Source organism: Lissotriton helveticus, chromosome 7, assembly GCF_964261635.1.
Source record: "Lissotriton helveticus chromosome 7, aLisHel1.1, whole genome shotgun sequence".
NCBI lineage: Eukaryota > Metazoa > Chordata > Amphibia > Caudata > Salamandridae > Lissotriton > Lissotriton helveticus.
Genome location: NC_136068.1, coordinates 770585308 through 770600241, shown reverse-complemented (window position 1 = coordinate 770600241; position 14934 = coordinate 770585308). Strand labels below are relative to the sequence as shown.

Sequence of the window (14934 nt, the reverse complement as noted above, 5' to 3'; positions counted from 1 at the left end):
GAGCACCTAACCCACGGCACTCAGACCAATCACAACACTGCATTGCAGTTTTGTGGTTGGCTTAGGGGAGGGAGCCTGGCTGCTTCCTGTTCCGGCCCCGCAGAGGAGAGACTGATAAGATGTGGGAGAAAGTGGGAGAGCGACCTTCCCCCTCTGCCTCCCCGGCCCACCCTGCCACTCCCAATCCATGCTAGCCACTACTGGCCAGCCCTGATTGGAGCAACACAAAACAAAACCATTTTTTTCTGGGCCCACCTAACCAATCTGACATCAGCCTTCTGACTTTTCATTCTAAATAGCTGTATATTAATTGTGCTGTGCTATCAGCAAAGCGGGGCACATCATGTTTCTTATTCTGGGTACCCAGGGAAGTTGAAGCAAGTGGCAGCAGGATAGCAAGTAGCAGTGAGATAGCCAGCGCTGCTCTCCCTACTGCAGTAAAGGTGGTATATGAGCCAGTGGTTTAGTCTGAGCACCAATGGCCAAAAACCACCTATGAAATGAAGCACAGGAGGAACGTGGCCTCTCAACCTCAGAGTTCTACAAATGAAGTTAGTTATTTGTGTTACACTGAGCATCAGACAATGTAGAATATGCAGCATATTTACGGACCTACCCTCAGCTGCCTTGTCAGTTTCTGGGCCCAATTCCCCTCACTCTTTTTCCCCCCTTGACTTCCTTCCTCTTCGTGGCCAGTAAGGAGAGTCATGTTATGTTATTCTGTTTATGAAGCACACAGGTTACTCCAACTGGAGCATTCCGGCAATAGAATTGTTCACATGATAGAGACAAGGGAGATCCAGAGGTGATCAAAAATTAAAAGTGCAGAAGGGTTAATAAGCACCATATGGAAAAGGGATGTGCTGAGGGAAAAGCTTTAATGAGACTAGAAAAGGTAGCTTTGCCTGTACAGCCAGGCCATCAGATTTTTCCTGAAGGGGGCTTCGGCTGGCTATAGTCTTTAATGGACGGTAAGAGTGTTCCATAGTCTAGCTGGACAGACACTAAAAGTGCTTCTGCCCATCCAGGCTTTCCTTGTCCTCAGAGTCCATGGATCTCAGGTGGCTGCCAGGCATGTAGGGCCTAATCAGGTTACGTAGATAGCGGAGTCCTTTATTATTCAGAACTCTATAACATAGGCACATGGCCTTAAAACGAATACACTTCTCCAGAGGGAGCCAGTGTAGCTTGGCCAAAGCTGGTGTTGCATGGGCTCATCTAGGAAGGTTGACAGGTGGCTGCATTTTGCAGTCTTTGCAGCTTTCGAATATTGTGTTTGGACACTCCAATATACATGCTGTTGCAGTAGTCCATTCTAGAGACTATGAGAACTTGTGCTACCACCTTCCTTGCGTGCATAGGAAGCAGGTCAGAAATGTTTGCGATAATTTTAAGCATGGCAGAACGTTTACCAGCCAGACACGCGATTTGACTGTCAAAAGGGAAGAGATGCATCGAACCATACCCTGTGGTTTTTTACTTTGAGCTTAGGGTTTGGGAAGGTGCCTAGTGTATGCGGCCACGAGGCTGAGGACCATATTGAGGGTGGCTTCACTACTATAAGGTCCTCGGTTTTGTTTGTGTTCACTTTAAGACAACTTGAACTCGTCCAGTGAGCCAGGTCTACCATACAGGATTTGAAATTAGCTGCTGATTCGCCCTCATCCTTGACAAGAGATCAGAGATCAGTATCATCGGTGTACAGCACCATGAAAACATTGTGTTTGTCTATGATATCTGACAGGGGTCGCATATAGACGTTAAATAATGTATGGCTTAGCATAGAGCCCTGCAGCACTCCTTGCAGCAGGGGAAATTTTTCAGAGTCATAATGGGGTATTTTCTACCTGGAAAGTCCGCACTTGAAGAGAGCAGGCTAACCATTTAAGGGCCAATGAGAAGATACCAAAGCTACGCAGTTGATATAGTAATAAGCCGTGGGAGACAGTGTCAAACGCTGCACTTAGATCTAGCATGATCAAGGCAGCGGTGTGACCTTGGTCTGCCATGGCTATGAACAATTCTGAGGCCAGCATTAATGCTGACTCAGTGCTGAGTTGAGCCCAGGAACCAGATTGAGACTAGTGCTGAAGATTGTTATTTTCAATTTAATGAGTCAATTGGATATTGACATTTGTTTTTGCAACATTGGCGAAAAATGGGTCAGATGTTTTTAGGTAAGGCAGGGTCCAGGGAAGGTTTTTTGAGAAGCTGCTAAACTATGGAGTGTTTCCAACATTTAGGCAGTGTACCCGACCCTAAAGAGATGTTGAGAAGGTTGCTGACTCCAGGTAGGATGGATCTTAGGGGGTGCAGGGTACTTGGGTGAGCCTAATTTGATCCTACTAATCAGAGCTCGTAATTCCTCCAAGGAGGGCTGGATGAAGCTTACTGCAAGTGAGCCCACAGTGGGGACACCCGGAGATCCCTCAGGGGATGTCTAGCACATGCTGGCAGTCTATGGCTAAAGTCATTGCCAGACTTCGGAGGTCTGTGGAGGAATAGCATATGGCTGGAGGTCTAATTCGGGCAGGGGTCCTGGTGCTGTCTGGGCACGGATGTTCAAAGACAGACATAACGTAAAGTTATTATCATTTTATGTTTTTCTTCTTTACACTGCTTAAAAGCAGTGGGGCAAGGCTCCTTCCCCATAGAGGAGGAGCCGCCTATGGTTGTACAAGTTACTGATGTAGACAACAAGCATCTACATATGTGTTATGTAGGAGGAATAGAGGAGGAGGTCATGAGAAATACTCTAATAGGCAAGTAGCATGGAATCCACTCAGCATCAAGGGCCACACATATGAATAGTGGTTACCCGATCTATAGGTCCCACCACCATTACTCACTCAAGGTCCTTAGCTGGCCCACGCTATCCTAGAGCTGGGATGAAGTCAGTTGTCTTCAGTTGTCTTCATAGGTGCATGGATATTCTCCGTGATTGTATTAAGGCTTTCTAGAATGCACGTTTGCAAACCGAATTTATCTTAACTCACACAGTTCACTTGAGCAGGACTACCGGGGAATTTGCACAAGCTGAGACATGGACGATTCCTGACTGAATATCATTTGTTTCCAATTTCCATTTAATCCGGGGTTATTTACAGCAATGTCTGTGAGGCTTGGGGTTGTATCAGGAAAATCTTAAAATACGTTTTCTGGACTAAGTCTGTCACAGAGCACTTAACATCACTCTGGGTCCACTTTCCCAGCTTAAATCTTTACCAACACTGGTGCTTTTGACAGTCTGCCACATGGTGATGATGAACTGCCTAATTTAGAGATGACCATAACAACAGTTAATTAATAATGTAATATACATTCAAAATGACTATTACCTGCCACCCAAGCCATTCTTATAGCTTTGGGGGGCCTGAAATAGACCGAATTGCCACACTTGCAGGAGTGTGATGATTAGTAGCAGTGCTGTTACTATCGTTGGCAGCTTAGCAGGGGCAATGTGTGGTGCAAGCCGCAGAGACCTCCTGACGAGAGCCCTGACACTTATTTTATTTTTACAAATTAAGAGCTGCATGCATTCTAAATTCAGTACATCTGTATTCCCCATTTAATCCTTTCAAACAGATCTGCTGACTGTTTTATTGTTTGTTATTTGAGTGTCTCACTCCAGAGTGTTAAGAGCTCGTACTGCAGACCACTTTCTAGTTCTGGAAATGAAAATGTTATTATTCAGAAATGAGAGACGGTGGAACTTCAAGAGCTTGAGAGATGAACAGTATCAGGAAAGATTCGTTTTGCAGCTTTTGACTGTACAATCAGTGGTCATTCACTACTGGTTCTTTAAGAAAATGGCCTCACTCTCTCCTAAACTCGACCAATTTATTGTGACAAGAATACAGCTTCACATCTTAGCCAGACCTAAATAAAATTCTTGTGTCAAGTTTACACGTGTTTTTATGGAGGGATAATTTCGAAGTTTATTAAATGTACTTGTTAGCAAGATATATAATGCAATGATGTTACCAGTGAATAATCAAATGTACTGAAACTGATTTTTTTCTTTTGATTGTTTTCTGCCTTTTCCAATTTTCTTATGCTGCAGTTGCAAACATACTGTGGCGAGAGGAAGGTACTGCAGTACATTTGTTTCTGTTTTATTGATAATGTGCTTGTCTGCTTTACCACTTCCATAATGGGCCATTCCTCAGTACTGGGCCCCTTAAGGTTGCAGTTAGAATAGTTAGAAAAGTTGTGAGATGCGTGGCACTGGACATTCATATGCAATATCTGTTACCTCGATTGTGACTGACAACGTTCCTCAAAAGATTCAACAGAGGGGCAGAAAGTAGGTGGGGCAAGGATTTCTCCTTGAGACCTTTTTTCCACATAATTGTAGAATTCTATTCGATACAAGCAGTAGCAAAGCATCACAACAGGCAGGGACATTAATAGGGAAGATACAAACTAGATGATGAGCATCTGACATTTAGAGAGCAGATATTTTTGTCCTTTTGCTTTCTACAAGGTCACACAGTGTGTAGCTCTGTCTGACAATACATATTATGTTTGCCGAAAGTAAGTCCATGATCCATTCCATGAGAATTAAAGGGTGCATTTCAGGACCTGGACTATCTAAAAAGAATGCCCTGACTTTTGATATGTTAAAAGAAAATTAAAATGTTTTTTATCCTACAAAATCTAAAACTCATTATTTTGGAAATCAGATGAATGAGGTCCAAGCATGCTACAAACAATTATATTGCCAATAGGTTAATGATGTCATCAATAAGTCACCTCATTCTACCCAAACGTCGCAAAGTTATCTACATTCCACACAATGTAGTATGACATTGAAGATGAAAATAAATGAAACTTCCAACAAATGTCCTGCAAATGCCCACATGAACACATTTACTTTGGTTGCATACAGAACTTACGCTTACCAAATATGTGGGACCTTATTTAGAGTTTGGTGGACGGGATACTACATCAAAAAGTGACACATTTATGGTTCACCGTATTACAAGAGCAATAGACTATAATGCATATATAATACGGCATACAGGACATCCGCCACATTTGTGACAAGTATCACATCTACCAAAGTCTATAGGAGGCCCTTAATCCGTCCCTGACTGATTCTTCCTTCTTGGACAGGACTTGGAAACAGGAAATACAGAGACCTTGTAGTAAAAAGCGTGGCACCAAAAGCAACAGAGGGCACAGAGCACTTATTCACATAAGAAAAGCAGAGTACAGATGCTCAGACAGTACTCATGCTGATGGTTTGAATCCATAAGCAGCATTGTCTGCGATCACTAGTGCCAGGTTCCTATAATCATATTATAATTTTGTGTAACTGAACAAACTCAACAAACGATTCATATGCTGATGGCAGGAACTGGTACGTCACATGTTTATGAAATCTAAGAGTCCCATTATTAGTCACAAGCAAATCCTAATTTGAACATCAATTCTGGTTGTGCCCAAATTAGGGTTCCTACTTTCTCTCTAATTACCTTGTATAAAAAAGTTCAAATTTCATTTTGTGCCAGGAAATAAACTGGTGCAGTGTGAAAGGGATAAATTGTTTGAAAAAAAAAAAAACATAAGCAAATTAGACAAGCAAACCCAGATAGTGCATGTTATTTCCCATTCTGAGAAGGAAAACTTGAAATTTGCCAAGTGGCAAACACTACCCAGCACTATTTACTGGGTACAGTTACCACCCAGGAACATAGTACACTTCAATTGAAGGTATTAGAGCTTTCAGGAGAGTACGTATTAGAGATCTTGAGGTATATTTACTAATAGTTCACATAATGTAGCCCAACAAGGCAAGTTACTGTGCTGAGTTACATGGACGGGAGAGAGCTGGCAGTGTCACACTTACCAAGACAGGGTGCTGTTCGGCTTCCTACATGCGCTGGCACACTTGTGGCAGCAGGCATCTTTGCGTCATGTTGCAAGGGTGCCTGCAATCTGGGCATACAATCCTGCAAAAACGCAATCCTTAGAGACATATTTGTCTTTTAAGAAAGAGGAACTAATTATAAAAGTAGATAATTTTCCTTGGAACTCCTATGTTAGGTAAGCACACCACATTGCCGCAAATCCAGGTTTACAAGTCTTTGTAAATCGTGACTTGTATCAAAATACACTGGTGGTGCACAGCAACACCAATGCTCCACCCTTGTAACGCCTGCCCGACGCCAAGTAAGGCAAGGCAGCGCATACATTACTTTGCATTTGCCAAATGACGCAAAGCCATGCAAACAGACTGCGCGGATTAGTAACTGCCAAAATGGATTTTGCTTTAGGGCTGCGCCAAAAAGCGATGCAACCCTAGCACCAATTCTTTGTTAATCTGGGCCCTAATTCCTATGAGGACCTAATTCCTCACCCCATGTTTATATGTGGAAAAGTATGATTTAGCATATAAAGACTTCTCGAGGTGAAAAAGCTTGCAACTTTACAAATTTGTCAAGTTTGACACCTTCATAAATCTTTACTGTGTGCGGCAGTCAGACAACAATTTAGATATTTTGTTTTTATGAAAAATGTCCTCACATGAACATTTCCCTTAAAATGTGACTTCGAATGTGTTGCTTAAAATAAACATCAAATGTTGTGTTGCAGAGTTTATGAGGAAAATCTTAGAAACGTCACACCCTGTAGTTAAGCTGAGAATGTCTACACATACATTATATTCTGGTTCATCTTTAGGAAGTGGTGCAATTTTTTTTATCGCATCCTCTACTTTCATTTGACAAAGTCCAAAACATGTAACATTGGCACTGTTTAGCTTTGTTACCCCAAAGGTTACTTCAAATTCAATACATCTCCTCTGGAGGGTTTATTTCAACTTTAAATTGTGTTTTTTTTGTTTGTAAGCTGTGCTTGAAAGATTTTCTCTGTTTGTCAATACCGTATCCTGTGGAAGTAACAGTTCTCCGCAATGATATAAGTTTAGATAAAAAATGTGATTCACAAGCACAGTTTTATCTCTTAGGCCTTCTTCATGAGTTGGCAGGACTTTACCCCGAAGATACGGAAAGGTAGGAAGTAAATGTACCTACCAGTATCTCTGCTGCAACATCTGGCCATTACAAGTTTTTCCCAAGTTGAGGAATAACTGATCACACCCGGATTTACATGGTGTTTTACTATGCCGTTTTTCATCATTGTGGAGGAAAATCTGCAAACAATTTTTGCATGCTATAAGCAGGCAGAAAGTGTATGCAGGACGGCTGCAGGGAGTAAGCAGGGGCTTGGCAATGTCGCTGCCTGCAGCGACAACTCCTGCAGCTTCTCATAGAGGCCCGGTGTTTCCAGGTCTAGAATTATTGGGTCCAGAGTTTTCAGACCCCGTACTTCCAGGCCCTGATACACTTATAATTGCAAATTGCGTTATTTCACCCAGAGTTACCACTCCAGGTGAAATAATACATCGCATAATAAGGGCCTTATTGGCAATTATTTGTTTAAAGTAGCCTTAGTGAAAATTCAGTAACGTTGATTTAAAACGATTCCCCCATTCGAAATGTCATCGCTCAGTTGCTCTCAGTTATGCAGAGCTACTGTTTTACTTAATTTCCTCTAATTGTGCTTTTAGAAATGTATAAAGTCAGAATATAAAAAAATGTATTGTGCCACGTGCGTATACTATGGAATTTTGGCAGATAAGTACATTATCAAGACTTGCAATGGATATATGACTATTGCAAGAAATTAATTTTAAAAAAGCGTTGTATTGCATCCTTGTGGGGTCCTGTGACTGACATCTATATCAATGTCTGCCACAACACTATGTGAGACCACCCTACTATATTTGCATGTTGTTCAACCGGCACAACTCTATAGCACTTCATCGCCATCATTATGCTTCACAGCAATGTGAACATTTGATAGGGGCAAACCTGCATACACTTGGCCTATGTACGGTCAAAAATGGTCACACTGATGCAAAGGACATCACATTTGTGAATTTAAAAGCACATCAAAAATGCAGTTGCTTTGGTGAGTGTGATACTTACTGTGGCTTAGTTCGATTTTGCAATATACTTCTCCATAAATTTCATATTTGTAGCCAGTTATGAGATTTCAGTAGGCAAAAGGATTTAATAGCTAAATATTGCTAACATTTGGGAGCACACACACGCCACTGCACGAGAGAAAAATCAATTCGTAAAATGGTGGTGCAGTGAATAATGCCATCTTTGCATATGTCAACATAAAACTTGGTTGTCATCGAACTTGATGCCATCTTCCACTGTGCACCAATAGCAGTCATGCAATATGATTGCGAAGTTTTGCTTAAACAACGCCACTTTTCGATCACTCACCAAGACTTGCATTTTTGAACCTCTCTGTGGTCCCTCCTCACATCTCTTGGATTCCTAAATGTTCCTTCAAATGTGCGTTTTGCACTGCAAATGCTAAGAGCATCCTACAAAATGTGTGCTGCTATATTCAATATGGCTAATTCTGTGTGTATGGACAAGAAGCCTCAAAGCAGTAATGCTGTTCTCTTTGTTCTTTTGTCATCCTTCCTTCAAGGTCTAAGCGTAGGAAATATTTTTTACGTTTTTTCTGATGAGGGAATAACATTGATCCAACCAAACGAGTGTGAGATCCGGAGACAGATAAAGCCGGCCGACAAGATTTTTACAATATATGTAAGTTTTTCAAGACAACAACCCACAAGTTTGAGACCTGGATATTAAGATCCTTTACCAATAAATCAATGAGGATTTCAATCCAAAATTCATCCATTCATCTCACATTGTCTCTTTCTCTATCACCGACTTGCTATTCTTTGTAATACAATTAATGGCCTAAGGTTAGCCTGCCTGACTTCTGTACATCTATTTATCTGCCAATTCGTCAATGGTTGTTGTGAAAAATAAGTTATCATGTGTATTCTAAAAAATATATATGTTATTGTCATTTGGTATTAGTATAGTGCACAATCCGACAATTGTATGACTGCCATATATTTGGTTGGAGGGTGTGACTTTCGAGGCATTTTAGAGGATAAATGACTTTATGCTCGCATAAACACTTTTAAAAAGTTGAAGCATTTTTCAAAGTGCATATTGAATGCAATCCACAACCTGAGAAATAGAAATAAACTTGGAGAAACATTTTCGTATCAAAACTCCATTGTGTGCAAAAGTGAAGGCTGGAGAGCGGAAGTCCAGGTCCAGCCAAACATTTTGATTTAAATAAAATGAAATGTTCAAGAGACCAGAAGAACAACTTACCACCATATATTTAGGTCACAAAGATTTCTCCAAGCTTACAAATGAAATGGAAAAATGCTGTGATTGTGTTCTACCATGACACTGTCTGGTCTTCAGCTGTGCTAGACATGTGACATAGCATTACACATTAGCATGTGGTACATAGGTACAAGTTCGCCAAAATCTGATTTTTTAAATAAACGGCAGAAGAGTAATAAACAGACCCTCCAGGATTTCGCAATTTCGCAATTTGCAAAAGAATTGCGAAATCGGCAATTTTGTATAAATTCTGCGATTTTTACAAAAGTGCCCGCAAAATATGTTTATCCCGTTCCGTACTTGCATCGGCCAGCGGCCGACGCGAGCACTACCTGCCCAGTGCTGCACACGACCATTGGCCAACGCAGCCCCACCCACTCTTTAGAACTCCCGCACTGAGAGAGTGAGCAACAGCCAGGCAGCAGAGGTGTTAAATGACTGTTGCCTGCCTTTGAAATGCACCTAGCCCCCTCCTGAGCAATAGCCTGCCGCCTCTCACGTTTGTGTGCCGCTTGCGGACTAACCCCTAACCTTCCACATGTCTCCTATTGCTTACTTACCTACCCTCAACCTTCTCTGCTGCCACCCTCTCCCGCCCCTCCCACTCCACCACCCCTGCTGCACAGCACATATAGGTTGTCTGATGGCAAAAAGAGCAGGTTTTCTTATTGTAATCTGTGCTCTTTGACATCAGACACCGTCCGAATCCAGGTGCTCTGCTGCTGGAGACTCTGCACAGTTACAGACTGTTACATAGCACAGTCTCCAGCAGTGACAGAGCACAAGCCTTCGGTATTTTTGTGGCAGGCACATTCTGTGCCTACTGCAAAAACACAGTGAATTTTGAAGTTCCGGGCCGCAAATGTAGCTTTTTTTGCTGTGAAATGTGCCACCCGAAGCTGCAAAATCCTAGGGTGTCTGAATAAATAAACGTACTCACACGGTAGGAGTGAACAAAAGGCAATAGTGTGAAAGAAAAGATGCCAGGACGCAATTGTGTGTGCACGTTGTGTGTCTGTATGTGTATAACAGGGTTACCAGCCCTATATTTCTGGTTATCTTGCATTTTACATTGTTACTCTGTGTTTTATAATGGTTACACTGATTAGGCAAATATGTTCATAATTTTGGGTACTCTTAGTGAGACAAAGAGTCTCCTTATTAGGTCTCGTCTTGGCAGCGCATGCGCTGAATGTGCTGTCTCAGTCTGACATAAAGTAATCTGTATGTAGCAGGAAGCAGCAACGACCAACTACAGTGTAGTTCTGCTGCTGGCTGTTATCTACTCCTGTAAGCACTATTTTCGGGATTGAGTTTCTCCCTCTCCCTCTGCAGTGCTTCACATCGCGTGCTGCATCACACACTATGGCAGCCACGCACCTTTAATTTTTCGTCACGACGCTTGCAGCATCTTGCATCTGTGGCATTTAAGATCCCTCCCCGCAGCCCAGGCTTTTGAATCGCCACTGCGAAACTCCCCAGCAAGCAGGGTACAAATAAAGCAAGTTCACCCCTCTAATGCTCTTAAACTCTGCAAGGTTACGGACTCGTGCTCATGTCCACTAGGGGTCTCGAGAGTACAAGGAAGCTCGAACTGAAGGTGTGGGGCCACCGCCTAGTTTAACGTAATATTAAATGTGTTACTGGATTCTGCCTCCTCGCATGAATGGAGCTGCAGCCAGCAGGGCCGGACTGGCTACTGGGCAGTTGTGTGTGCTGCCGAGCAGGGGGATGATTTCGTTGATGGGGATCTGTGTGTGCAAAACGAAATTCGTTTTGCTTTTTTTATTTCAAAGAGCACGCAGGTCCCCATCAACAAAATAAGCCCACACCACGGAGAAATCATCCCCCTGCTCGGCAGCACACACAACTGCCTGGTAGCCAGCCCGGCCCTGGCAGCTAGAGCCTCTCTCCTGGTGATGGTGTTTCATTCCTCGCTTCAGCTGAAAAGCTGTGGAGCTCAGGTTATATAGCCAGAGGGTGAATGGTTTACTGTGCCCCGCAGAAGGCCAGCAGGGTGCCTTTCAGCTCTATCCGTGACCCGCTGTGAGTGACGATCAGGCATCCCTGGGCTTTTCTAGTTACTAGCATTAAGCATGCTTGTACTCGCAGCCACCAAAACGTGAAACTACAAGTCCCAGCATTCATGGAATTGCTTTGCTGCTGGGTAGGTGTCTGTGTGGAATACAGGGTGAGTATTTTTGGAGTGAAGTTTAATATTGCTTTTGTAGGTCCATTTTAGATGTGTGCTGATTGAGGCACGTCTGTGTATGCAGAATGATTTCTTCTGGGGCTTTGCAAACGTGGAAGGGTCTTCTAGGTGCACTGTATGTTCCCTGGTCCTTGAATGTTTGGAGGAATTGTTTGGAGGAACCGCCGAGGAAGCAGAGCGGCATTTCCTAGACACCAGTCCCTGCTTTATATTTTGTTACACCAAAGGTTAACGCTTGCCTTTCCTTCCTAATTAAGGCTTTCTTTGCATAATTGTTGGGGATATTAACTATCTTTTGCAAGTCTTCTGCCATGTGATTAAGTTTCCAGTTTCCTGTTTTTTTTACATATAAATACATACAGAAATGTATTTACTGTCTGTATTTATTGGACCTTGCCTAGTGACTCATGTATAGATGTTGGGTCTGCCAACAAATGCTATTGCTTGTTTGTGTCACATTCCCTATGTGTTCGTCCCTTACTGTTTAACACAATGTTTCAGTAAAATGTCTATCTCCTTGGTATAGTTCCCTGATTTGTATCTGCCACTGTGGAGAAATGACCACAACATGAAAGTGAAAGGGCGAGATTTTGATCGATACCTTATATCTATTGATCTAAACCTCGATCTGGTCGACTGAACCTTTGTTGCCTGTCTTGGAGGAAAACAGTACACCCATCTGCAAGTTAGTTCACCCAATAAAGGACTCTGCTCCCAAAGATCACAAACAACTTCTAGCTTTCAAAGGTTTATTGTAAAGATATGATAAGCTGCAAATACAAGCATCTCAGAATGAGATTAACGAGATACACAGGTCCAATTACATACATGTGCTCTCGGAAAGCCCTCAGACGAGCAACAGAAATCACTAACACAAGTTCTAAGAATAATAAAGCTATCAGCATAGACGCATATCTCTCCTTCATTTAGGTTGGAGGAAAACGCAAAGGTTAGGCTGTCCCTACCCTGCTCTAGATGGTATCCCTACTTAACCAAATCCCAACCTAACAAAGGTGTCAGCAGTGAATGACCCCCAAGGGAAGTCACCCACTCTAAGTCTCTTGGTGAAAACCTATAGTTCTCCAGTCATGACCCCTCTCTGCCTACCCATCCGCTCTCTAAAGGGTCCTCAGGTATCTGCTCTAACTCCACCCAGGGGTGCTGTCCCTAATACAAAACAGTCAACAACATTTGAGACGCCCCTTGCGAAACGCCTCTCACGTGGTGTAGCTTCAGGCTTTTTCCATGATGCTTTGTATTGGGCCTCAGACGTTAGAGTTGACCTTGCTTCTCAGGCTCTTCTCCGGCCCGCTGATACCCCTTAAACATTCCAGAACCCTCCTCCATGTCTGGGCCGTCTACTGAACAGACCTCTATTCATTCATTTATAATTGGATCCCCCCTTTCCTGTTGCAGACAGATATCTGCCGCCAAGAACCCAACTCTCATAGACTTCTAAAAAGGCTTGCAACATTTCTCAGCCCAGACATGTACGTGTAAATCAATGCTAAAACATTTCAGGCCTACAATATTTCTCATTATGATTATGGCATTCAACTTCTTCATTTAATTAAAGCATGTTAATACTCTTATTCTATTATTCAATAAACATATTATATATCCTGGCCCATTAATGCAATGACCAAAACGTTAATACAATCTGTGTCGTGAAAAGAACCACCTTCCCTTTTAGCTCCAGCTCTGGCCCTGAGGCCTACCACATTCTGCGTTTAACCACAGACCATCTTACATTTTAACAGCTACACGACATAGATTCAAAAATAATCACGTCTAATAAAATCATATAGTGTCACACATTTCTGTATTAGTTCCACTTCTACTTAAATCTCTACATTAGCTATACATTTAGAATATAATTGCAGGTACTATTAGCACTCATGGCATTTCTCCTCATGATTTGTGCTTACTACAGGTAAGTGTGGTGCACTCATACATTTAAGTCAGTTTGCGCTCTCTCAGTTCCCCCCTTTGATGACCTCTCGGGGTCATCACTATCATTTAAACTGACGTTATTGCTGGCATTCTCTGCGCTTCCAGAGCCCTCAGACTCCTGTACTGATTATCTTGTATGGCAGCCAATCTCTGCAGCTGTTCTCTTTGGGCCCTTTCTGACCTTCTTGCTCTGTACCATTTGAATACCCTCACCAATCCCCACAATATAATCCCACAGATCAATATTATGATGATAGGCTTTAGAATATACCAAACAAAGCTTTTGCCTAAGGTGGAAAACCACCCACCAACTGCACTCATTCCGTGGCCCACCTTTTCCCAGACATTTTCTCTACTCAAGTCTTCGATCTCCTTGTGAATATCAGTTATGTTCCTAATAACCTTCTCAAGGGGTTTTGAATTGTCTGGAATGTAAGTGCAGCATTCCTGGACCTTCAAAGCCTTACAGACTCCGCCCTCTTTTGCTAATAGGACATCTAATGCAAGACGGTTCTGAAGAACCATAGCCCTTATCGATTGCATCTCTCCTTCTACCAGCATTAAGGACTGAGCAGTGCTGGCAGACAACCTGTCGACAACTGTTGCCAGTCGTCTAATTTTAACATCATTAAGGATTACTCCCAAAAGAGGGAACATAGCTCCAAAGACATCTCCAACCATTTCTGCATCGCCTATATCTCTCCTTCCCCTCGAAGATGTCTTGCCCTCAATGATCACTAAGTCTTGTGCATGATATATTTTGGGGAAGACAATTGCCAAGTAACATGATCCATACCAGTTATCAGGTAGTCTCACGTAGGCATTTCTTCCACATACAAAATACACATTTGGAATCACTTGCATTCCCTTCAGGAAATCTTTAGTATAGTACTCTATGTTGAAAGCATGTTCACAGTCTACTTCACCCACGTATACATTTTCATAATACGTTTTGGCTCGGTGAAGACATAGCTTTCCTCTCTGCGCTTTATCTAAAGCTATTGGACCACTACTACCCTTTCTCTGGTGTGACTTCTCTTCCTCGGTCCAATCTGTTTTCCCTTGTCCTGATTTTTTCAAAATCTTTTGTCTTCTGTAACGATCATCCACCTGCCCTATGAACTTCTTCTCGACTTCTGACACCTTGCATGTCAGGTTATTTCTACGGGCATGTGAAGTATCTAAGGTAATCCACGGAATGAAGAACTTGGCCAATCTGTCTTCACTCTTCCAGTAATCCCATTTGTTCATCTGCTTATAATTTGGGACTTCTGGCAACACTGAATCATAATTGGAGAAATAGTATTCAAAACTATCTCTCTCATAAAATATACTAAGCAATAAGCTACATGTAATGCCATATGTCAGCGGGAGGTGATGATAGCGAATTCCTTCATCTACAGATGCCGGCAACTGCATGCAGACATAACAATCCTTAACCTCCATGGCATCCACGTATTCATATAAGAGTTTAGCATAAGCATTTGACCTAAAGTCTCCTTGGGACTCGTCTACGTGTAACCT

General features: G+C 42.4%; 1 protein-coding gene across 1 annotated transcript in view; it reads left to right on the top strand.

The window, feature by feature from the left end:
- Nucleotides 1-14934, top strand: part of FSTL4 (follistatin like 4) — a 1347217-nt gene that overhangs the window by 1186565 nt on the left and 145718 nt on the right. The window contains exons 9-10 of the mRNA XM_078653328.1: nucleotides 4064-4090; nucleotides 8521-8639. Coding sequence (XP_078509454.1) covers nucleotides 4064-4090; nucleotides 8521-8639 — 146 coding nt within the window. The remainder of the gene's footprint in view (nucleotides 1-4063; nucleotides 4091-8520; nucleotides 8640-14934) is intronic.